The sequence below is a fragment of the Phoca vitulina genome, unplaced genomic scaffold (genome assembly GCF_004348235.1).
Source record: "Phoca vitulina isolate PV1807 unplaced genomic scaffold, GSC_HSeal_1.0 scaffold9, whole genome shotgun sequence".
In the NCBI taxonomy this organism is placed as follows: Eukaryota; Metazoa; Chordata; class Mammalia; order Carnivora; family Phocidae; genus Phoca; species Phoca vitulina.
Window position 1 is genome coordinate 31,352,296 of NW_022589712.1, and position 24,646 is coordinate 31,376,941.

At 38.9% G+C, this 24,646-nt stretch overlaps 1 protein-coding gene across 1 annotated transcript in view; it reads left to right on the forward strand.

Moving 5' to 3' along the window:
* STX7 (syntaxin 7) overlaps positions 1-21,818 on the forward strand; it is a 46,179-nt gene extending 24,361 nt beyond the window's left edge. Inside the window, exons 3-10 of the mRNA XM_032407850.1 lie at positions 8,190-8,259; positions 11,034-11,127; positions 11,823-11,960; positions 12,756-12,808; positions 13,385-13,481; positions 14,717-14,789; positions 17,639-17,721; positions 20,468-21,818. Of these exons, the coding sequence (XP_032263741.1) occupies positions 8,190-8,259; positions 11,034-11,127; positions 11,823-11,960; positions 12,756-12,808; positions 13,385-13,481; positions 14,717-14,789; positions 17,639-17,721; positions 20,468-20,560 (701 nt within the window). The 3' untranslated portion in view covers positions 20,561-21,818. The remainder of the gene's footprint in view (positions 1-8,189; positions 8,260-11,033; positions 11,128-11,822; positions 11,961-12,755; positions 12,809-13,384; positions 13,482-14,716; positions 14,790-17,638; positions 17,722-20,467) is intronic.
* The last annotated feature ends 2,828 nt before the right edge of the window (positions 21,819-24,646 follow it).

The window sequence follows — 24,646 nt, forward strand, 5'->3', positions numbered from 1 at the left end:
TGGTCACATCTGGTCTCTTGCGTATTGTTTTTTGTTGTTGTTGGTTTTTTTTTTCTTAATTCTTTAAAAATGTAACAGCCATTTTTAGCTGGGAGGCTCTATACAAGACAGGCCATAATTTGCTGACCCTGTTGTAAAAGGGTAACACCAGTCATGTAAAATGATGTCTCTGGAATCTTGCTAGTTCATAAGATCTGAAGAAAGGACAGGCATTTATTTCCTGATCAGTTTCAGCCACGCTCAAGGGTCCTTGTGATCCAGGGTGGGCCATGAAACTTACAGCTCAATTCTTTATTCCAAGTTAGCATACACTTACTTGGCTCTTATTTGCTTTGGCAAACATACACCTAGATTATGAAATAATCCTTTAAAAAGTCTGTTCCTGGGGCGCTTGGGTGGCTCAGAATGTAAAGTGTCTGCTTTCGGCTCAGGTCATGATCCCGGGGTCCTGGGATTGAGCCTCGCATGCATCATTCTCCCTCTGCCTCTGCCTGTCCCCCTGCTTGTGCTCTGTCTTGCTCTCTCCCTCAAATGAATAAATAAAATATTTAAAATAAATAAATAGTCTGTTACTTTTAGCCCTTGTAGTACACTGAAAAATATTGCTTTGAAAACTCAGAAATCTACATTTTTAACCCTAGCTCTTCTACTAAGTAACTGATTTCTTGGAGAGGTCAGTTATTCTGTTTGGTTCTCAACTTTTTTGTTTATAAAATAGGATCAAATGAATGCCATATAATATTTCTTCTAAACTTGATTCAGTAATTTCAGATTTATGTTTTCATAGGCCCCAAGTTTAGAGCTATAGAAATTAAAGGAACACAGTTGAATCAGTGTTGATGTACAAAACCTCTCCCGCAGTGCCGGATACATAGTGGATGCTCAGTAAATGTTTGCTGAAGGAATGAATAGTTGAGCATACTTACCTTTCTTAACTCTGTTCTTATATGTGCCTTTTATTTTAGAAATACATATCCTATCTTACATAAGGTTTGATCTTTCTAATGCCCTTTTGTAGTTCAGCTTTTAAAATATCCACTGAGTGTCAACCACGTGGTGGGTTCTAGAGATACAAAAATGAATAAGACTAGTTTTTGCTTTTATAAAGAGTTTACTTTGAAGTCAGGGAGACAAGTAATTTAATTATTTCAATTTATATGCTAATATGGTATTAGAGATTTGAATCGCCAAGCTGAAGTGTCCTGTTTCTTATGCCTTGAAACCATTACAAATACCATCTCCATTTAGGCTTTTTGGATTGCCCTCCAGTATTATATTATATTATATTATATTATATTATATTATATTATATTATGTTATATTATAGTTCCAATATTATATTATATTATAGCTCCTTATGTGAAGCATTTTTATAGCACTTAATGCTCCTGCTGCTTCTTTGAGTATATGTGCTGTGCTTTCCTTCCCTTTTTTTTTAGGGTAAATAGAGGAAGCCTTATTTTACTTATAGTTTCATGAAAAAGCATTCATGAAAAGCATCTACTACTCAGTTAAATGCATTCTATTAGGCAATAACATAATGGGAGCATTCCTAATAAATATTCTATAAGTACTGTGTTATCAAAAGAATTGTTTCAGAGTGAGAAGGTCATCAGTTAAAGTATTTCATTTGTGAGGAATCTCAGCATCTATACAATCTAAATAGCACTAACTAAATCTAGCTTTTGTTTACAACTAGCTTGTTTAAGAGTCTCCCTTTCTCTTTGTGATTGCTACTAGGCCTCTTACTGTTCATCACCTGTAATTACTCCTAGTGGAGGTAAGCAAAAATGCAGAGCCTCTTAGAACAGTTGTGTTGCTTTAACAACCAGGTTTTTTTTACTCCTAAGACTGGATCTGTGATGATCCTTCTCAGTGGTCATGATATCATAACCAAGAATATCTGGATGTAATTAAGAATTCTAGGTATTAGGTGGCCAAAAATAAATACCCGTATAGTTCATCCCTTTCCTACAGTGAACATAGTTCTTTTTTTTTTTTTTTGGTATGTTAGCTTTTTTAAAAAAAATTCTCCTGCCTAACATTGTGCTACTGTCTCCAACCACCAGAATTCCTCTCCCATTTCCACAAAAGGGGAAACCAAGGTCTGTACAGTTCTTGCATCCAGCACCAAGTCTTGAGGGTGATTTCCAGTCCATTTCTCTGTTTCAGCAAGGTCGGATCACAGTACTCCTTAGCCTGTGGACCAGAGAGCACGCGTAACCCCCACCACACACCCTGTGTAAAGCAGTGGAGGATGTGGGCAGGGGCAGAGACAGGTAGTTAAAGCCCCTAAACAGGTGCATTGCAGAATAAGGGAGAAAACGCGGGACGTGCTGCAGTTGCCGCCGCGCAGCCGGAAACACGGCTGGGCTTCATGTTACTGATTCCCCTCCTTTGGTGGCCGTTCCATGTCCCTTTGCCTGCAATCTACACCTTGTCTGTTTGGAGTAACCTGGACTCTCAGACCTGGGTCCTTGTTGCTCCTGCCTCAGTGCTCCATGATTAAAGATGGCAGCATTGGCAAGTTCTCCCCGGCTGATCTCCAGGGACACGTTTCCACGCCTCCTTCTCACTGGGCGTGGGCACACTCCCATCCCTTTGGCAGTTACCTCTGTGGAGACTCTACTGTCCTGGCTCCAGATGGCTCCATGGAACCTCAGCTTCTGCTCAGGTAGAAACATGGTTGTAGCCCTCACTTGACTAGTGTCTCTAAATTAGCCTTCAGGCATGAAAGAAAATTTGCAAATGGATAATTAGGTGTAAACGTGAAATGTTTCTTTTCACTTTCACCACTTAGTTCCCAAATCTAAGTTTTCTTCTTGGTTCTGAGTAAAACAGCAACCTGGAGTGGTTGTTCTTTGAGAGCATAAGGATCCTCCTGCAGGATAGAGCTTTACCTTTCCTGGGATACTGTCTCCCAAGTGACACCGTAATTGAGTCTAAAATGGGCCAGTAAACAGAATTTCTAGAAAGTCCAGCAGCTTCTAGATAATGGAGTACTGGCAAACCAGTGAACTCCATTGTCTTTGGAAGATCTGTCCATTTTTTTTTCTCTGTAAAGTGGGTGTCTTCATCAGAAACTGATGTGTGGAGTACCATGATTGTGACTAATGCATGGATTAGGAAGCTGGTAGAAGCATGGGGGAAGGGAGTAGAGGAAGCACAACAAAATGCATAATCACTCTTTCAGTGAACATGAAATTCTGCCTCATTCAGGATTGAAGAAGCACAATTATCTTGTCACTGGGTGGCTGGCTAATACTCCCAAGAATGGCACCATATCACATATTTACTTTTGGTTGCTTTTGCTACAAATTGGTACATGGCATTGCCAGTAACCCTGATAGTCTCAATTAAGGGAAAGTCCATGTTGGTGAGCCTGTATGTGGCTTTTACTCTTACACCATAGCTAGTTTACTATTATTGAACAAGTACTGTAGGAGTTGGGGCAAGGGACAGGCTGACTGACATACATGGAACAAAATACAGAGATACGCCACCAGGATAATATAACACCTAATCCAGCTAGTAGGCAACTCAAGTCACTTGGTTACATGGTACACCATTGTTTCCTTTTTATACAGGGCTCAGTAGCAAGACTAGAACTATTCCTCAAAAGGATAACATTGGTTGCAAGGAGAGCATGATTTTGCTTCAGGATTCTAAAGGACACCTCTCTTTGTTCCTATTGGGACTTGCAACTTGTTTTATAGAGTATCCTGATATAACACGGGCGCTTCTGTTGCCATTAGATCAACTGAGTCAGTAAAACCAAGTATAGACTGCTTGTGCCACCACTTGAGCTAGCTAGCTCGATAGCCTTTTCTTTTGAGGAGTTAAAGCAGAGCAGGCAACCTTTCGGGGCATTCAGTAAAATGGGAGCAGCATAAAAAGTCTCACCAAGCACTGTTCCCCATTTGTATTTGAGACTGTGGAGAAAGCAGTTTGTCATTCACTTTGCTGAGGTATGTCAGCAGTCCATACAGGGAGACAGGGCCCTATATTTTCATGGAATTTATCTTCTGCCTGCTGGCAAACTTAACATCCTTCCTAGGCACCTAAGAGTATGTATCTAGTCACTTCTTGCTTTTCAGGTCCTAAAAGCAAATGTAAGCAGTGTACTGGACTATTGTAGTGTTCTGTAGGAGGAGACGATCAGTATCTTTGAAAACAAAATTGGAGTACAGAAGCAAAGAGTGTGGATAACCCTGAGATAGGACTATGAAGTCTCACTACTGTCCCACCCAACTGAATGTGACCCCTTCCCATGTTCTCTATTTTTAAGATAGGGCAGAAAGTGTTTACCAAATCAGCAGATAAATACAAGATGCCAGAGATTGTGAAGGTCTGTTCTAGAAACAGATCACATTTTGGAGATCATTGCAATTGGAGTTACCATCTGAATAAACTTCTGCTAAGCTATCTTGACTATTTGCATCTCCAGGTGGGCCAGTTAAATGAGAACAGGAGAGGCATTCCCACTCTCAGCTTGTGGTAGCATTTCTGAGCATTTCCACAGGATGCTGCTCTTGGTTTACTCTTGTTAGACTGCAGAGCCCCTGGGGCCTTCTGATTACTTCTTCCCTATAAGAGCCTTGACTCGGGGAGTAAGGATGAAAGCTGGACTTGCTGAGTGTGTATGTTAAAAATGCCAGGGAGATAACCACTTGGTGGACTTAGGTTCCCACTGGCCTATCAGAAACAGTTCTATATAATTCTTTTTAATGCTTGAACAATTTTACGTAGCATTCATATGTTAGAGTTGTTTATGCTTTTTAAGATCGATAGGCTTGTTGATCTTTTTTTGCTATTCATTTATTCAGTGAAGAATATTAAAGTCCCTCTTCTTGGCCCATTTTTATACTGGCTTGTCTGACTTTTCTCAGAACTAGAAAGTTCTTCATACATTATGGATATTGCTCCTTCTTAGATATGTCTCTACCTTTTGTTTTTAAGCTTTTGATGGTAATTGTATCTTTACTTGCTTATTTCTCTTAAGTTGTACCATTCCGATACATGAAAAGTTATCAGTGAAGTTGAATTTCTCATATGTTTATTTGCTTGTTGTAAATTTCGTGATGACATCTTTTATCCTTTTGGCACTGGACTATTTTTCTGTTACCGATTTGTAGGAGTTTTCTTTTTCCTATATTAGGGATATTAACTCCTTTGCTCATCATATGCTGGTGTTTTCTCACACACACACACACACACACACACACACATTATTTCTATATATCTCTAATACAGATACACATTTGCATGTAACATTAAAAATTATTTGTGTTGTCAGGTTTGACATATTTTCCTCCATGGTTTTTAGTTTTATATCATGCTTTAGATAATATTCTATCCCTCACTCCAAGATCATAAAGATAAATTTATATTTATTGTTTCATGTAGCAGTTTAATGGTTTCAACTTTTAATATTTAAAGTAATAGTTGCAGATTTATTTTGCTGTATGAGGTAAGGTAGTTTTCTATTTTAATCCCAAATGGTTAGTCAGTTTTCCTGATGTCACTTATCGAATTATCTGTTTTTTCTCAACCTAATATGACTTTTTTAAATGACAAGAACCCTCTAGAGATGAGCTAAATGCTCACGCTACAGTTTGCCTTATCAACATACTTATTTTTGAAAATAAAAGCTTTAAACCCCTATAAGGCAGTCCAAGAAAACCTGTTGAGATTCAGAAGGAAATATATAATAGCAAGCAGCCATAAGTTAAACATAGCAAACAAGATTTCTCTGCCCTACAAAAGAAAAATCTACTACCCCCCCCCACAAAAGGCAACAAGAAGTTCTTTTTTTTTTTTTTTTTTAAGATTTTTTATTTATTTGCGAGAGAGAGAATGAGAGACAGAGAGCGTGAGAGGGAGGAGGGTCAGAGGGAGAAGCAGACTCCCTGCTGAGCAGGGAGCCTGATGTGGGACTCGATCCCGGGACTCCAGGATCATGACCTGAGCCGAAGGCAGTCGCTTAACCAACTGAGCCACCCAGGCGCCCAACAAGAAGTTCTTTTGAAGCTAGCTGAATGGTTAACAGTTGCTATATGCTATATGATTCCTTTCCAGGATTTATATTTTTCAGCTTCAACTTGAAAAGTGTCATTACATCATCCTCAGTGAACCAAAGTTATCCTGCATTTGGGATACAGTCATTCCCTTGATCCCATAAATAAGTAATGACTATTTAAAAACATTTAAGCTGTATAAATAAACTACTCATTTAAAATAAAAAGAATGGGGTTGGGGTGCCTGCATGGCTCAGTTGTTAAGCATCTGCCTTCGGCTCAGGTCATGATCCCAGGGTCCTGGGATCAAGTCCCGCATCGGGCTCCCTGCTCGGCGGGAAGCCTGCTTCTCCCTCTCCTGCTCCCCCTGCTTGTGTTCTCTCTCTCGCTGTGTCTCTCTCTGTCAAATAAATAAATAAAATCTTTTAAAAAAATAAAATAAAAAGAATGGGTCAGTTGGATCATTTTTCTCTAGTTCTTGGAAATGTGCAAAGTCTTTACTTTGAAGATGGATATTCAGCTTCTACTTGACATTTTACTTGTCTGCATACATGCATAAAGCTATAGAACCTTCCCATTGGTGAAAGAATAACCTTTTTATAAAAATTGCAGTGTTTATAGACTTTGGATTGTGAGCTTAGCCTGAAGTTTAACTCTTGACTTTTAATTTTAAGTATAGTGCAGTGAACTTTTTATATACCCTTCACCTGGGTTCACCAGTCGACATTTTTCCATTTTTGTTTTGTATCTCTTTCCAAATTCGAATTTCAAAATCATATTCAAGTGTCTTCAGTAGCCCCACATTTGTTTTATAGCATTTTTTCCCTTCTTTTTTTCCCCTTTTTTTCATTTTTTTCCTTCTGATTTAGAATCCGGATTAGTCCAAAATCCTACATCGCTTTTGGGTAGTTTAGTAATTTGGGTGCTTTAGTTCTTTAATTTGGAAAGCTCCCCTGCTTTGTCTTTTTTTTTTCCTTTTCATGACATTGACATTTTTAAAAACTCAGATTATCCTGCAGTCTAGATTGGTCTGTTTCTTCTCCCCTCATGATTAGATTCAGGTTAAACATTTTGGAAAAAAAAAAAATGTAGATCACATTGTGACTTTCTCATTGCATCATGTCAGGAAGCTCATCATGCCAGTTGGTCTCGTTGTTGCTGCTAAATTTGATTATTTGTTCTGGGATGCCTGGCTGGCTCAGTCGGTTAAGCATAGGATTGACTCTTCACTTCGGCTCAGGTCATGATCTCAGGGTTGTGAGATCGAGCCCTGAATCAGGCTCTATGCAGGGCATGGAACCTGCTTAAGACTCTCTCTCTCCCCCCCCACCACGCACACACTCGCTCTCTCCCTCTCTCTCTAAAATTAAAAACAAAAAAAATTGATCATTTGTGGGTTTTTTTTTAAGATTTATTTATTGGAGAGAGAGTGAGCACACGTGCACGCATGGGGAAGGTAGAGGGAGAAAAGTAAACACTGCACTGAGCAGGGAGCCCAACTCTGGGCTCCATCTCAGGACCCTGAGATCATGACCTGAGCTGAAATCAGGAGTCCGACACTTAACCAGCTGAGCCACCTAAGGTGCCCTGATCATTTGTTTTAAGCAACAAATTTATCCAAGGTGAAGTTAGTTCTTTTACTAATGTCATCCATGTGGTGATAATTTCAGATTCTGTGAATGTTCTCTGGTTTCAGCATCCTCTGTTGGCACTTGCCTGGATCCATTATTACATGGAAAATTACAAATGTTTCATCTTTATTATTCCTCCTTTGTTTATTAACAGTCATTCGTTCACTTTGTATTCCACTGATTCATGTAATGTTACAATTATTTTCCTCACAGTTTTATGCCAGTAGAGTTAAGTGAAGGTCCATGTGCCATTGTTGTAAATGTTCTGAGGAGCTAGAGAGGAAAATAATATTTTTGGATCATAAGTGCAGTTTCACATGTTTACATCCCCACACAATTTCCTCTTGAAAATTAATTCATTATTGTAACTAATTAGATTTAAATAAACCACTTATTCTTCATTTTTTTTCTCATTTAACATTTTCTATATTATCTCTTTGGATTTTTTTCTAATTTTCCAATTGCCTGTATTAATTTCTAACTTAATTTCTGTTGCCCTAACATTTATAACAATTATACATTTATCTTTTCATCATAATAGCTGTGGAAATACAGAGGAGTCTGAATCAACTTGGAACGCCTCAAGATTCACCTGAACTGAGGCAACAGCTGTAAGTATTTAATAATTTAAAAAAAGGAAAAAAAATCACTTATTGTTATGTTGCTTTAATGGTATGTAGTGTTAGGTTTACTGGAGAAACAATGGAGATTAATAAGATTTTTCAGCTCCTTTATTTGTACCAACCTATTGTGTAGGTTTTTCCCTGTTCAGGGTAGGCAGATATTTTTCTTTATTTTAAAGAGCTGGCTCACTCTAGCAAAGCAGAACTTTGTTAGTTGCCTTTCTTATACTTATTGAATAGGTCGGGTTTTTTTGTTTTTTTATTTTTTTTAAGATTTTATTTATTTATTTGGCAGAGAGAGACACAGCGAGAGAGGGAACACAAGCAGGGGGAGTGGGAGAGGGAGAAGCAGGCTTCCCGCCGAGCAGGGAGCCCGATGCAGGGCTCGATCCCAGGACCCTGGGACCATGACCTGAGCCGAAGGCAGACGCTTAACGACTGAGCCACCTAGGCGCCCCTGAATAGGTCGTTTTGGTGGCTTTTGAAAAATGATATTCTAAGCTTCTCTATTTATGTGATTTACTTCCCATAGCTAACAATTGCTTCAGTGACTAGATTTTTATTTGGTTTAGATTCCAGTCCATACTCAATATGAATTGCTATCCCTAAAAAACTTATACCTAAATCTTTGAATTTCAGAAAGCGTTAGCCTTTGTTTAAGGGAAAAAAAAGTTCTAGTGAAATTCTGTAGTACGTTTCAGGAAATTAATACGCTGTTAGAAGAACAACAGTAATACTTTGTGGTGTTACAGATTTTACAGTGTTTTTACACATTTTCTCATCTGAATCTTTCTCATCTGGAGTAAAATACATAGATCAAAACAGTTATTTTCGGGGCGCCTGGGTGGCTCAGTCGTTGAGCGCCTGCCTTCAGCTCAGGTCGTGGTCCCGGCCGGGGTCCTGGGATGGAGCCCCGCGTCGGGCTCCTGCTCAAGGATCATTCAGTGCCGTTACGGCCATATTTGAAGTAACATATATGTAGTAAGTGATATTCCACACAGCGTTAGCTATACAAGGAAACATTACAAAGAGGAAGAAATTAAAAGTTAGGTGATGGGAATTCATGTTTTTTATGAAGTACATTTTGAAGAATTTATAGTTATGTCTAATTTATACTGACTTTTTTTTTTGCAGTGGAGAGATATTGAGGTGGTAAAAAATGCCCCAAGTGTAAATAATAAACCATAAACTAAAATGGAATAGAGGGGCACCTGGGTGGCTCTGTCAGTTAAGCTTCTGACTCTTGATTTCGGTTCAGGTCTTGATCTCAGAGTCATGAGATCAAGCCCCAAGTCGGGCTCCCCACTCAGTGTGGAGTCTGTTTCCCTCCCCATCCTTCTGCTCCCCTCTCACTTTCTGCACACTTTCTCTGTCTCTGATAAATAAATAAATCTTTAAGAAAAACTAAAATGGAATAGAAACATAATTATTAATAGATACAATATTTTGCTAAGGTTAGTAGTGGAGATTGTGAGTCGGTAGATATCAATAAAGTCTTCTTTTCAATTAATTAAAGAAATTTAGCTATCTTACATTTTCTAAAGATTTTAAAGGGCATCTTAAAGGTAAGGTACTTGAGAAATAGGTAAAAGTAGGTTGTAATTCTTCCTTTCTTCTCAAATAGAGGTATCTATACTTAAAAATACTATTATACAATATCTCATTATTTTAAAGGATCCCAAGTGTGACTAATAGGTGTTAAAAATGAGAGAGAATATATTTGAGAAGTACTGATGTAATTTGTAAAGCATCACATTAATATTAACTATTTTTTAGAGTAAAGTTCTTTAGTTAAAAATCTGACTTTTTGGGATGCCTGGGTGGCTCAGTTGGTTGGGCGTCTGCTTTTGGCTCTGGTCATGATCCCAGGGTCCTGGGATCAAGTCCCACATCAGGCTCCTTGCTTGGCGAGGAGTCTGTTTCTCCCTCTGCCTGCCACTCCCCCTGCTTGTGCATGCACGCTCTCTCTCTCTTTAGCTCTATCTCTGACAAATAAATCTTTAAAAAAAAAATCTGACTTTTTACTTTATAAGCTGGCTAGCAAGATAGATACAGATACTGATATAATTTACTTCTTATATTGTGTTCTTCCTCTTTACAGAGAAATGGTATTATTTTTTCCACTGCAAACTTGAAAAATAGTAAATGCATATTATTGTTAATTACGTCTTCCCCCGCCCCCTTTTTTTAAGTATCTATAAGGATATAAATGTCCAGATAGAGAAAGAGGAGAGGCTACCTGTACCCCAAGCCCTGGGAATTGGATGAAGTCTCAGGTGACAAATCCTCTTCATTTATTCAACTGACCTCCCAATTGTGGAATGCAGACAAAAGGCTCCCACCACCCCACCCCCATATCTAAAGCATCAGACATCCCACAGTCTGGCTTTGGCTCTAGTCATCTTCCTTTCTTAATGGCTGCTGAGATTTATTTCTCAAAGCTTGGTTGCCCCGTGTGAGTAAAGAACTTTCCATATAATATTTGCTCAATATTTATAAAAAAAATAGAATTTGGAATTTTTTTTTTTTTCTAAGTAGGCTCCACGCCCGATGTGGGGCTTGAACTCACAACCGTGAGATTAAGAGTCACATGTTCTACCAACAGAGCCAGCCAGGTGCCCTGAAAATTTTGTTTTCATAGAGAAAATTTAGAGCCAGTCTATAAAATAGTGATTTTTATCAAATTATTCATCAACTGGCAGAGTTGTAACTTAAAGAAATCTCTTTGTTCTTTTGATATAACATGTGTTTTCTCACTTTAGGCAACAGAAGCAGCAGTATACTAACCAACTTGCCAAAGAAACGGATAAGTACATTAAAGAGTTTGGATCTCTGCCTACCACCCCCAGTGAACAGGTATCAAGCCTTAAGACACATTGTTGATGTATTGAATGTGAAAGAAATCACATACGTTGTAGGGTCTTTGAACTGTTATGCTAGAAAGGAAATTAAGGGGGAAAAATTGTATTTGAGATTAGTTCACAGAACACAAAACTATATTTAATTGCCCAGGTAGTATCCTGTGGTTCAATAAAGCAAAAATTATTTCCATGCAGTTGCCCTGACCCATAATTAAGCAAGTGCTCAGAAAATGCTTCCTGAGTAATTGTTTCCTGGCCTTCCAGAGCTGACTCCATGTGACATGCACACTCATTCAGGATGTGAGGTTTCCTAGGGGCACATATTTATTTCCTTGCTTATTATTTAGCAGAAGTTATTACTTAGGTAAGAGTACAAGGTTTTATTTTCCTAAAAAGAAAACAAAAAGAACTACTTCAAAATAATCTCAAAATCATGGCCCAGTTTTTAGGATGAAAATTTGAGGTGAGAAATCCAACATTATGAACCTTTTGCCTCAAGATGGTAAATATACATAGCATTTGAACATGTTGTCAAAATGTTATTGAGATTTAATCAGTAGGGCCCCGTAATTGGAGAGTGAGTGAGAATTTCAGAATAAAATGAAGAGCCAGCTAGTGGTGAAACAACTTTTGCAAATTCTATAGAACTTCACAGCTTGATTCTAGTAGGTTTCTCCCCCTTTCCTCTAGCGTCAAAGGAAAATACAGAAGGATCGCTTGGTGGCTGAATTCACAACATCACTGACAAACTTTCAAAAGGTCCAGAGGCAAGCTGCAGAGAAGGAGAAAGAGTTTGTTGCTCGAGTAAGAGCCAGTTCCAGAGTATCTGTAAGTATTTAACAAGGCATTATAAAGTGAATATGATGTTCCTTTGAAAGACTACATTAGCATTTTTCTAAGTCGTAAGGATCTGTGACTATCTTGGCAGTCAGTATTTGAATATTTATTTTCAGGTTTTTCTGCTCAATTTTAAGAAGGATGATAGTTACGTATTGCTGTGATTATTTTGTCCATGTTATGGAACCAAAGATTACAGATGATTATATAAAAATTTGGAAGCATTTTGTCAGAAAGGCTAGGGGTCAGACCCTGAGTGATAGTCCCACATTGATTTGTACTAGAGGCCGTCACGTTCTGTCAGGGCTCATGTAGGGAACACTTTACTCCTGGGTCATATGAAGAGGACAGGAATGAACAGTCAGTATGTTGTGTGGATACTGAAAATGAATATAAGCCTGGGGAAAATAAAAGGAAAACTTAAAGTGGAATTTTGAGTTAATCTAATTTTAAATTCCCTTCAAAACTATTGCAAGTTGTTTCCTTGTTCCTTAAGGTAGAGGCTCCAGGACTATAGTACATTTTAATCGAGTAATATTAATTATTTGGCCCTTGAGAATATTTAATGAATTCCTTCCTTGTCAGCTTAGGATACAATTTTATTATTACTCGAAGCACTTGACCTAGAAAATGAGAACAAAAACATTTCTCTTTCTCTCCACACACACACACACATGTGCGTGCACATGCGTACATAAATCAGTTTAGATTATTATAAGAGAAAATGTGAGTTTTGGTGTTTTTTCTTTGCCCCTTCTCAATCCATTCTATTACTAAATTATTCAGGGTGGTTTTCCTGAGGACAGCTCAAAGGAAAGGAATCTTGTATCCTGGGAAAGGTAAGAAATAACAAAACATACAGATCAAAAGATAATTTTTCAAATGTATTTTTTTGTATAAATATATTTATACATTATGATCCCTGCAGCAGAATGAAAGCTTTCAGTTGATTATATCATGACTGTCCTAAGTTATTTATAAATAGAAAGCAATAAATCTGAAATTTTTTTCAAAATAATTATTTATAAAGTCTACATATATATAAAATATTCCAATATAGCAGTAATACTTTGTAAATAATTATTTACCCAAGTAAATATGATTGACTTAATTATTATTTGATGGAGATTATTTCCTCCCGTGACGTTTAAGTCAACCAAAAAGAAATACCCAGTTGCCAAATACAGCTTCCAATAATTAAATAATAACTCTAAAAAAAAATCAGTGAAATGAAACATGAATAGTTTAATATTTCTGTTATAATCTTAAAATTGAAGAATATAAGAAGTTGAAGCAATTCTCTGACTTTGAAGAAAAGATACTCTGTTTCATGTTTCTTAAATAAGGAAAGAAGTCCCATTAATTTAATACCATTCCATTTTTTTTTTTTTTCCATGTTCTGTTCTGTCTGTTAGCCAAGCTCAACCTCAGGTGCAGGTGCAGGATGAAGAAATTACAGAGGATGACCTCCGCCTTATTCAGGAGAGAGAATCTTCTATTAGGCAGCTTGAAGTAAGCTTGACGTGGCAGTTGGATGGCTGCTCTGTTCTCAGTGTGTTTGTCCTCAAGATGCTTAGACAATGCTGGGGGAGGGGCCTGAGAAAGAAAACTAAATATATCAATGTGGTGGCATTTCGTGTAAATGAGAATAATTCCCTTTTTTTAAATAAATCTCGTTAGAATTCGTGCTAAAATGAGAGAACATACCTCCCTCATCTCCTACTTTTGTTTTTTACCCTGTCAGATCATCTCAGGTCCTTAGCATGGAGAAAAACTCAGTCCAGACAGGTCTGCTCAGGGAGTCTGGACGACTTCTGGAACACATGATACACCTCAGAGCTGCATGAATAAGACTTGACAGGGGCTGTACGAGTATTTTATTTCTCTGTAGTATGTTCATGACGTCAAAGAGATCTGAAGGGTTTAGTAAGCCTTAGTTCTTATGGAACCTACCTATTCCCTAGAAGACTGGCTAATAGCTCACCGTAGCTACAATTTATTGAGGGTTTTTAAGCACCATGTGATAAATTCTTTGCATTATCTCATTTAGTTCTCATAAAAACCATGAAGTAGTTAACTGTGTCATCATCATCACCATTTTATAGGTGGGAAAACTAAGGCACAGGATGAATATGTAAATTGCCCCCCCCGATAGACTATTTAAACTTAACTCTTTAATCAGGCAAAATAATAGTTATCATATATTAAAGAAAAGTAAAGTTGTAACTTGTTCATTGCTATTCCATTGCATAATCAAACTTACTAATGTGAGACTTAAAATTTATACCTAATGTTTTATACTTTTATAATGTCAAATTGATGTGTAAGTTTTTACTAGGAATAAATCATAACAATGATATTTTATATTCTTATGAGGTAATACTGCTAGTGATAACAAAACTATCAGGTTATATCAACATAAACTCAGTGACCCAGGGCACTTCTCTGTTAATAGATTCCTGGTGTCCATGTGCCTCACTTGGTATTTTTAATGTCACAAACTTACCTTTAGAACTGGTTACAGTCATTCAAGGTCGTCTTACTTAGGGTTGCCTCTAGTCATATAGTTTCCTGATATTTCCAAAATTTATCTATTAAGCCTAGATGCATTCTCACTTGTGTCTAAGTGGTGGTTTGGGGTTTTGTTTGTTTTCTGTTTTTTGGTGTTTTTTTTTTTTTTAATTTTTCCCCTTTGTGGATTGAGGGCTGAATTTCTGATTATAGTAACACGTGCCTTTTTCTCTCAGGCTGATATTATGGATATCAATGAAATATTTAAAGATTTGGGAATGATGATCCACGAACAAGGAGATGTGATAGGTAAGCCCCACTGGGGTGGGAGAAGGCTACACGCAGTTTACCTGCAGGAACCTCTCAAGCAAGAGTAACCCCTGTGTCTCTGGGACCCCCTGGAATTAAAAGCACAGCCTCTACCAACAGACAAAGCATCACCCTTGGCATTATCTAAAACAGATCTCATCTTTGGCTCCCACTGATTGAATCAACTGGCTTCATTTATTTCTGAAGCCCCACACCTCACCAGAGCCTGCTGCTGCTGCTGAGACCGTGGAGCCAGCCTCTAATCTCACTGCCGCCTGCTTGCCAGACCCCTAGTTTCCATCTCAACCCCACTAATTCTCATCACACCAGGCACTTTCTGGGAAACCTGTGCTCTTTATAATTGTGCATGCTACCTTGTCTTTTAGATCAGAGGGAATAGGTAGCCGTTTGCCTGATCATTTATTCCAGTGTCTTTTCTGTACATTAATTTAGTGGTATTACTTAGATGTGAAGCATTCTTTTACAAATTCTTTAAAAAAAAAAATCAGTGGCTAAGACTCCCTGAAAGTTTTAAATGTAATAGCTCTTCAGGTAAGGTGTAACTGCCAGCACTGATCAGTGTCCTGATCATTTTTATCATTTAGAAATATGAAGCTATCAGTGGATGTGGCTAAAGATAGATTTCATATGTTTTCTGATTTTGGTTCATTGAAATACTTGGACCTATATTTTACTATAGCTATTATTTGTCCATTCTTACCCTTCTCTGTAGCCACAGTAGATAACGGGGTAAAATTTCAAAAACCAATTCATTCATTCATCCAGTAAACATTTATTGAGTGCCTGCTATGTCCGGGCACAAATCTAGGCACTGGGGATTTAGCTGAAATTAAACAAGAGGTAGAAGACCCTGCCTTCATGAATCTTATAATCTAATTGGAGGAGAGAGAACTTTTGTAAAAGGAAAGAAAAGTAACTAAATGCCGATAAGTGCTCTCGGGAAAATAAGGCAGGTAGTAGGATGGGGCTACTGGTGGTGGGGAATGTTACTGCTTCACTAGGGTGGTCAAGGAAGACCTTACTGACAAGTAACATTTTAGTGAAGACTTCATGGAATTAAGGGAGCAAGTGAAAGAAAATTTTCCAGGTAGAGCAAAGGGCAAGTGCAAAGGCCTTCAGGCAGAAGCACATCTGATGTTTTTGGTGAGTGAAATGAGCAAGAGGGAGATGGAGATGACATCAGAGGTCATAAAGTTTGACATCATGTAGGGCGCTGAGCCCTTGTGAGGACTTGCATTACTATTAACGGATGGGAAGCCACAGGAGGATTTGAGCAGAGGAGTGTTATCATCCGACTTAAGTTTTAATAGACTCGCTTTGGCTGCTAGGTTGAGAGCAGACTGTAAAGGGACAAGACCAGAAGCAAAGAGACCCCTTCCAAGGTGATGGCAGGAATCGGGGCGGGCAGTTGCCTCAGATCAGGATGGAAGCAGCGAATTGGTGAGAAGCGGTGGAATTCTAGATAGCTTTAAAATGTAGAACCAGAAAGATTTGCTGACTTGGCTGGATGTGGGTGTGAGAGAGAATGAATTCAAGGACAACTCATAAGGTTGGGGCAAGCCCAGGGAAATGATGAGGTTGCCATTTTCTAAGCTGGGGCAGTCTGGAACTGGAGCGGGTTTAGAGGGATGGAGATCAACAATTTTGGGATATGTTAAGTGTGAGGTGCCAGTTGAAATGAAGGAGGCTTGCTTGGCAGTCACGAATTCGAAGTGAAAGAAATCAGTGTCAGTTATTTTTTTTTGTACCCGTGTGCAGCTGTGAGGGTGCAGGTTGAGGTGTTGTCACGTAAGTCTGACTGAGGCAGGTGCAAAGGGAGCCGAGGGTGAGTGCGAGAAGTATGGCTCAGCGGTGGCCCGGGGGATCTAAGCTGGATCAGGAGGAAGGTGAGGGCACGAAGTGTGTTGAGGGGCAGTGAAACAGTGGTAGGTCAGTGACGTCGGGGTGTTGGAAGGAGAGTGCTAGACAGGTAGCAGGTGATGCTCAGAGAGTGAGGTTTGAAACTGAGTTTATAGAAAAGCTGCAGTTACCGGTAGTGACGAGGCTTGGGATATGATCATGGAGGTGGGTGGCTGGGAAGGGGAAATAGGCAAAGTCACTGAAAAAGTATGGTCAAGGCATGGAGAAGGCAGGTGTTAGCAGGTCAGCAGTTGGCTTCTGAAATTGCAATTTGTGAAAGAGAAGCATTGAAGGGTCCATCGGCGAATCCAGGGCTAAAATATTCAAAGAATGAAGGAAAGACCATGAGGTCTATAGATGTCTGCTACGGGGGGTTGGATGCATTTGCAAGCATGAGCTGTAAGCTGAGTGTTGGGGAGAAGGGGGAGGCCGTGGTCTCAGGCTGCGGGGGCCACTGGTTCCACCTCTAGGCCAGAGCAGCGAGGGCGGGGAAACTGTCGCCACGTGAGAAGGCTGCCTGAGCCCTCAGGGAGGGCTGGGTTTTAGCTCGGAAGGAGGAGGTTGACTGATGGTTTTCAATACTCTGTTGACTCTCAGGAACAGTTGTTAGATGTTCGGTGCTGCCTTGACCATCAGAGCACACAAACTCCCTAGTACTTTTCAGGGGTTACCAGGTAGAACAGGAATTGTGTCGTAATGAGGATGATCCAGTTTCTTTTCAAATATCTGTGTGTTTGGATCATTTGAGAAATAGTGTAAAGAAGACTCTGAGCCAGTTTAAAAAGAAATTCAACTTTGCCCGTATACTACCAGTGTTAACATTTGAATATGTTTGGTCTTAATGTTGCGTGAAGTCTTGTGATTTAAGCAGCTCTCTTACTGGAGCATCAACACACGTTGTGTGTGTGTGTGTGTGTTTTATTTTAAAGACAGCATAGAAGCCAATGTGGAGAATGCAGACGTGCACGTTCAGCAAGCAAACCAACAGCTGTCAAGGGCAGCAGAATATCAGGTAATATTAACCGCAGTGAGTTATCTTGTAACTTAGGCTTTCCAATCTGTGTGTGTGTGTGTGTGTGTGTGTGTGTGTGTGGTGTGTGTGTGTGAGAGAGAGAAAAATTGATCAGGTATAAGGTGGCTGGAGATGTTAAAATTTAAAATCCCATGGAAGACAGGTCCAGAAATCTGCCAGTCTGTTTAAAACTGGGGTTAGCCTGTTTCCTGTTTATTCTCAGGGTCGAACAGAATTGTGGCCCCCAGGGATAGGAAGCTCAGTGTTTAGAGTCCTGAGGGGAGCAGGAGATAGACAACTGCAGGCATTTCTGACAGCTGGAGGTCTCTGATGCTGTTGGGACCTTCCAAACCAGAAACCTCTTTGATAACTTTCTCCCCCTGTTTCTCTCACTGTTTCCGTCCACCTTTTCTTTCTTTCTTGTCCGTGGCACTCTGCAGTAAGAAGGCAAAGATCTTTGCTCTAGAGAGTTCTCATCAAGTCCTATGGAAATTCTATTCCTTTGGCGTGCCCTTGATCACTGGGTATTGTCAGCATGCAGCAGACCCTTCACCAGGAATGAATTGATTTCTTCAATGGATCAGGTTAATATAGGGAGTCCGTATATGCGACAGATATGAAGCAATCAGAGTACTACACAGATGTTAGGACCATGAACTATGAATATATCATACGATATATAGACAATAAAAATGAGGCCAGGCTCTTTGGGAACCCCTAAATACCACCATAGCATTTGATTTCCCTCTTAAAATTCCACTTTTTGTTGTTGTTCATAATTATTTTCTCAGACCGTGTTGCCTTCTTCTAAAATACCTAAGATATTATCACAGTCTTAGATATTTTCAATTGCTTTTTGCTTTTCTAACTAACCTCAGAAGTCCCCTTTCATTTCAGTGCCATTTTTCACTAGACAAATCACTGCATACTTAGTGATACATAGAGAACAGTAAAGCTATATGGAGATTGCTGAGTTACAGCCAACTGTACTCAGTGATGTAGTAACTCTAACTCGCCTTTACCTTCTGTGTGCATGTGATTCAGGTATGCAGCTCAGTAGAATTACTGTCACACGTAGGTATCATTCATGAACACGTGCACACACACACACACACACACACACAGGATAATCTATAAATGCCAACAGTTACTCAAACGTGGTGTTTAGCAAGATTTATCAGTAACTAGGTTTACATGTTATTTGTTTTGCTTTTGGATTTTGGAGGGATGTAGATATATCTCCAAGTTTTACTTTTCCCCTCCTTGGGGAAGGGTAGACCCTACAGCCACCCTGGGAGAAAGGAGCACATCTTCCCAAGCCACACCTCCATATCTAGAGCTGCCCCGTACTTAATCCCATGGGCCCTGGAGGGATGAGGGAAGAGCCATGCAACATCAGTGCTGAGGAAAAAAGCAGCTTCCCTGTAGTTCTCCTTGGAAACCTTGATATTAAACTCTTGCCTCTGCAAAATATGGTGCTTCTTAATAGTTTGGGTGAACCATGAGTGTAGGGGAAGCTGATCAGTACTCATCATTGCAGTACCCTGGGACCTCACCATCCCACACTAGGGAGGGTGCCCTGGGCCACAGATACCCTGTGGGGGAAGCCTGTGATTATTCTTACAGGTATATTACACATGTGTCTATGGTACTCAAGTGGAGTCTGGGGAAAATATGTAGGCAAGATGAGACTGAAACTCTAGAGAAGTCATACTTCACGTAAGGAGGAGTATTCAGTTGAAAAAATTGCTGAATATGTGGTATACTGAAAGTCATCATAGTTTTCAGGAGAATTTCAGAGTCGGAAACCTGTCTTTCTGTAAATTTTATGGTACTACTAGTTGACAAAGAAAATTTACAAACTTTTCAACCTTGTAAGAAAAAAATTCTGGGGCACCTGGGTCGCTCAGTCAGTTGAGCGTCTGCCTCTGGCTCAGGTCATGATCCCAGGGTTCCCCTTGTTAGGCTCCCTGCTCAGCGGGGAGGCTGCTTCTCCCTCTCCCTCTGTCCCTCCCCCTGCTTGTGCTCTCTTTTGCTCTCTTTCTCTCTGTCAAATAAATAAATAAAATCTTTAAAAGAAAAAGAGAAAGGATTCCTGCATGTTGCTATGAGATAATGCAAGCCATTAAAGAAATATGGAAATGTACAGCTGGGCCAGAATGAAGAATGGAACAAAACTCTTAAGCTCTATAATTTACATGACTGCATGATGATTTTTTAGCTCTTTGTTTTTTATATGTATGTTGAGATTTTTAAATGCAGTTTCCACTAATATTAAAAGAATGGGAATTTTGGAAACTAGTAAATTTACTTCAGGAGAAATTGCCAAGCATTTACACTTGCTGATATTTTCAGAGAACTCATTTTGAAGAGCAGCTCTTTGATAAAAGTTAGCTTTTAAGCTGTTCTTAGTTTTTATACATAGGACTACCTCAGTCTGTTGCTTAAGTCAGTAACTTTCATTTCTCTCTGTCTTCTTTTTTAAGCCCAACCACACTCAGAAATATGACCACAAAAGTTGAATAATTAGCCCCTGAATTATGTCATTAATTCAAGAAGACTTTTCTTGAAAGAATAGTGCCACTTGTATTTGAAGAGATTTTTGAGAAGCAAAAAAATACAGCCAAATATTTGAGGGCGATTAATTACTATTGATTTTACTCTAGAAATGAAGCAAGTGATTTTCAATTGCTATAGAGATACTTCAATACATCTGTAAACATGGTTTTTGTTTTTGCATCTGCAGCGCAAATCCAGAAAAACCCTGTGCATCATCATTTTTATCATTGTCGTTGGAGTTGTAATTCTCGGTCTCATCATATGGAAAGTGAAAAGCTAAATTATAAAGGAGCACCCTATTGCACTACATTCTCTAAATTATGTAGGAGGATTCCTGTAATCATGGTTTTTTTTTTATTATTATTTTAAAGATACTCCATAAAGGATGGCTCCCATACTTTGTTATTTTCATTTGCGGGGGGGGCAGTTTCCTTTGGATTCAATCTGATATTTTCTAACACTGAAAGTTTTTCTCAGTATGACTGCTGGCATTATTTCCATGCTTTTCGATCTAGTAACTGTGAGGTTTTGTCCACGTTGTATATGCCTTTCATTTATAATTTATTTACCTGTTGACTTAGCTCTTGGGATTAGTAAATGTAAAGGTGTGCGTGTGTTCCATGTGCATCTGTCTCTGACAGAGTGATGTGCACTCAGAGTTGTGTTCCTTCAATTAAAAATCTCAAATTTAGTTTTGATTTGAGCCAGCAGAGGAAATATTCTCAATAACTTAAAAAAAAATTATCGTACCTGTTTGTGGTGTGTTTTTTTTTTTCCTGGTTCATAGCAGCACAAATTATTTAACTTTTCTTGTTGGTTTTCTCTTAAGACCCTTGTTTACTCTAAATGAAATTGGTGAATAATTTCCTAGAGTATCTCATACTCCCGACGTGTACATATTAAGCATTTGCTGTAGATTGCCTAGTAAAATACTAAGGATAGATTGTTTTTACATAGGCCCTGTTTAAGTCTGGTGTTTGCTGGGTATGTGTAGTCACTATAAATGTTTAATGTAATTTGAACGAAGAGTATGAAAAATCAGTACCTATCGCATTAGAAATCCGAAGATCCCAACTTGGTATTTTGCTGTGTCCTTCCACAGCTATTACTGTGGAAAATTAATTATCTTCCCTTAAGTCCTTTAGAATAATGGCTACATGTGTATCCTTGGGTCAGAATTACTTTGGGGGAGCAACTTTCCCAGAATTATTGTTTTTGAGCACTAACACTTAAAATTTAGTGTTTACCATTGCATACCATTTTGTAACACCCTTCATTAGAAAACAATTTGGATGTTTGCCAATTAACTCACTTGCTTTTTTTAAATCAATGTTGTTTTAATGCACTAATCTGAATACTATAAAGAGGATTATCTTAGTTTATAGTTCGTATTTTATAACGTTCTTATATAGCAGTTTGATAGTGAAGTCAGTGTTTTACATGGCAAAGCTATGAGACTTCAAATGGGAATAAAATGTTAAGTAAGTAAACTGTATCTTTGCAAACAAAATAAAGATGATTTTAAAAGTGTCTGGATAGTTCTGTGTCATGAGGACTCTGCTTCTGTGGGAGCAACACTTGACATAATCACACAGCAGCCCTTCTTTCTGGAGTACTGGTTTATTCAGTGTTTTAGTTTGGCAGTCTTAAAATGCATGTCAGCAAAACGCCATTTTTTTTTTTTTTTTCTCCATAAGAGACTGTAGAAAATTTTCTTGTGAGTGAGTGAGTGGAAACTTTGAGACTTTATGTTTACCAAATCAGTTTACTTTAGTGAACAGGACAGGCCAGGCAGGGAGGGGAATTTATACAAATACTACCTGTGCTGAGGTCAGTGCAAGCCCATCAGGGCTGATTGAACATATTCTTTCTCTATAAGAGCACCGAGAAGCGTGTGATAAACCAGTATCCTATGGCTACATAAAACTCCCACGGCTCCCACAAATCAGTTCAATTTTTTTTTTTTTTTTTTTGCACAGTTGTACTTGATAAAATGTTTATTCTCATAGAGGCAAATGCACTTACCCTATTCTCTTCATGATGAGTTCCCAGTAATAGCAAAACCACTTAATTTTTTTTTTGCATGATTTTAGCACCTTCATTTAATGTGTAGTATTTTATAAATTATTTTACCTGGGACACAGATCAGTGATTAAAAACAGGAACCTTAGTGGCTTGCATTCTTTTAAGAAACATAATGATTTTTGAGGGAAATTTTTACCCCAAAATATTTGGAACTCAAAGAGTAGTCTTGATTTGAAAAAAATCAAAGGAAAAACATAGCACAACAGCCAAGGTTTTCAAGTTCTCAAAGTTTTCCTTCAGGTTAGTCTTAGAATCACATTGAAAGGTGAAGCTCACACTATGGAAAATAAAATTGAAGTTGTTTTTATGACAGTCAGCATATTTGAATCAGTCCACATGCGTCTCAAACTGAAGAAGTTTCCTCATCAGGTGACACATCATTGTTCATTTTAGCGGGCTCCAAAGACATTCTCGAATGGCGCAGATTGAGATCAACCAGCCTCTGTGCAGAAATTGAATGACAGTGTGGCCTGAAGTGTTTGACTCTTGCACTGGTCATTAAATACAGAAGTGTTCTGGTTTTGCACAACGATTGATGGTAAAAAAAATATAACAGGTGCCATTTCAACATAAGGCAGCTTGTTTGTTAGTCGGCAGGGGATCAGTTCTAGAAAAATAGACGTGTGGGCACAGACAGAGCTTGATCTAGGCCAGCAAACCATGAAGGCGGCGGTTGGAGTCAGGCCTCCGAGCGCTCGGCGCGCCCAGCAGCATCCGCACGGCCGTCGGACAGCACTGCATCTCCGAGGGGTTGCCACCGACTCCTTCACCGTCGTCACTGCTTTTTTTTTTTTTGAAAAAAAAGGTAACATTTTGTACACACAGAAAAACAGTGTTTTGAATATCAATGTTTTTCAACAAGTTTATAATGAAAAATGGATTTTTGAAGACTTTTTGTTCCACAAAATCAGCCTGTGCTTTAGCAAAGAAAGTGCAGAATAGTGTTTCTAGTTGGTGTAATTTTCGTTGCTGCGTGTAGAAAAAAGAACACAATAAAAGATAAAACCTGTCTAAAGAAAAAAGTCCTCGTCCACCTTCGTGGTAAAGAACAATTTACGAGGGGAACGTATTTAGCATTTATGTTTTTTTTTTAATTTTTTTTATTGTTATGTTAATCCCCATACATTACATCATTAGTTTTAGATATAGTGTTCCATGATTCATTGTTTGTGCATAACACCCAGTGCTCCATGCAGAACGTGCCCTCCTCAATACCCATCACCAGGCTAACCCATCCTCTCACCCCCCTCCCCTCTAGAACCCTCAGTTTGTTTTTCAGAGTCCATCGTCTCTCATGGTTCTTCTCCCCCTCCGATTTCCCCCCCTTCATTCTTCCCCTCCTGCTACATTCTTCTTCTTTTTTTCTTTCTTAACATATATTGCATTATTTGTTTCAGAGGTACAGATCTGAGATTCAACAGTCTTGCACAATTCACAGCGCTTACCAGAGCACATACCCTCCCCAGTGTCCATCACCTAGTCACCCCATCCCTCCCACCCCACCCCCCACTGCAGCAACCCTCAGTTTGTTTCCTGAGATTAAGAATTCCTCATATCAGTGAGGTCATATGATACATGTCTTTCTCTGTTTGACTTATTTCGCTCAGCATAATACCCTCCAGTTCCATCCATGTCGTTGCAAATGGCAAGAGCTCATTCCTTTTGATGGCTGCATAATATTCCATTGTATATATATACACCACATCTTTATCCATTCATCTGTTGATGGACATCTTGGCTCTTTCCACAGTTTGGCTATTGTGGACATTGCTGCTATAAACATCGGGGTGCACGTACCCTTTCGGGTCCCTACTTTTGTATCTTTGGGGTAAATACCCAGTAGTGCAATTGCTGGATCATATGGTAGCTCTATTTTCAACTTTTTGAGGAACCTCCATACTGTTTTCCAGAGTGGCTGCACCAGCTTGCATTCCCACCAACAGTGTAGGAGGGTTCCCCTTTCTCCGCATCCCCGCCAACATCTGTCATTTCCTGACTTGTTAATTTTAGCCATTCTGACTGGTGTGAGGTGGTATCTCATTGAGGTTTTGATTTGGATTTCCCTGGTGCCGAGCGATATTGAACACTTTTTCATGTGTCTGTTGGCCATTTGGATGTCTTCTTTGGAAAAATGTCTGTTCATGTCTTCTGCCCATTTCTTGATTGGATTCTTTGTTCTTTTGCTGTTGAGTTTGATGAGTTCTTTATAGATTTTGGATACTAGCCCTTTATCTGATATGTCATTTGCAAATATCTTCTCCCATTCTGTCAGTTGTCTTTT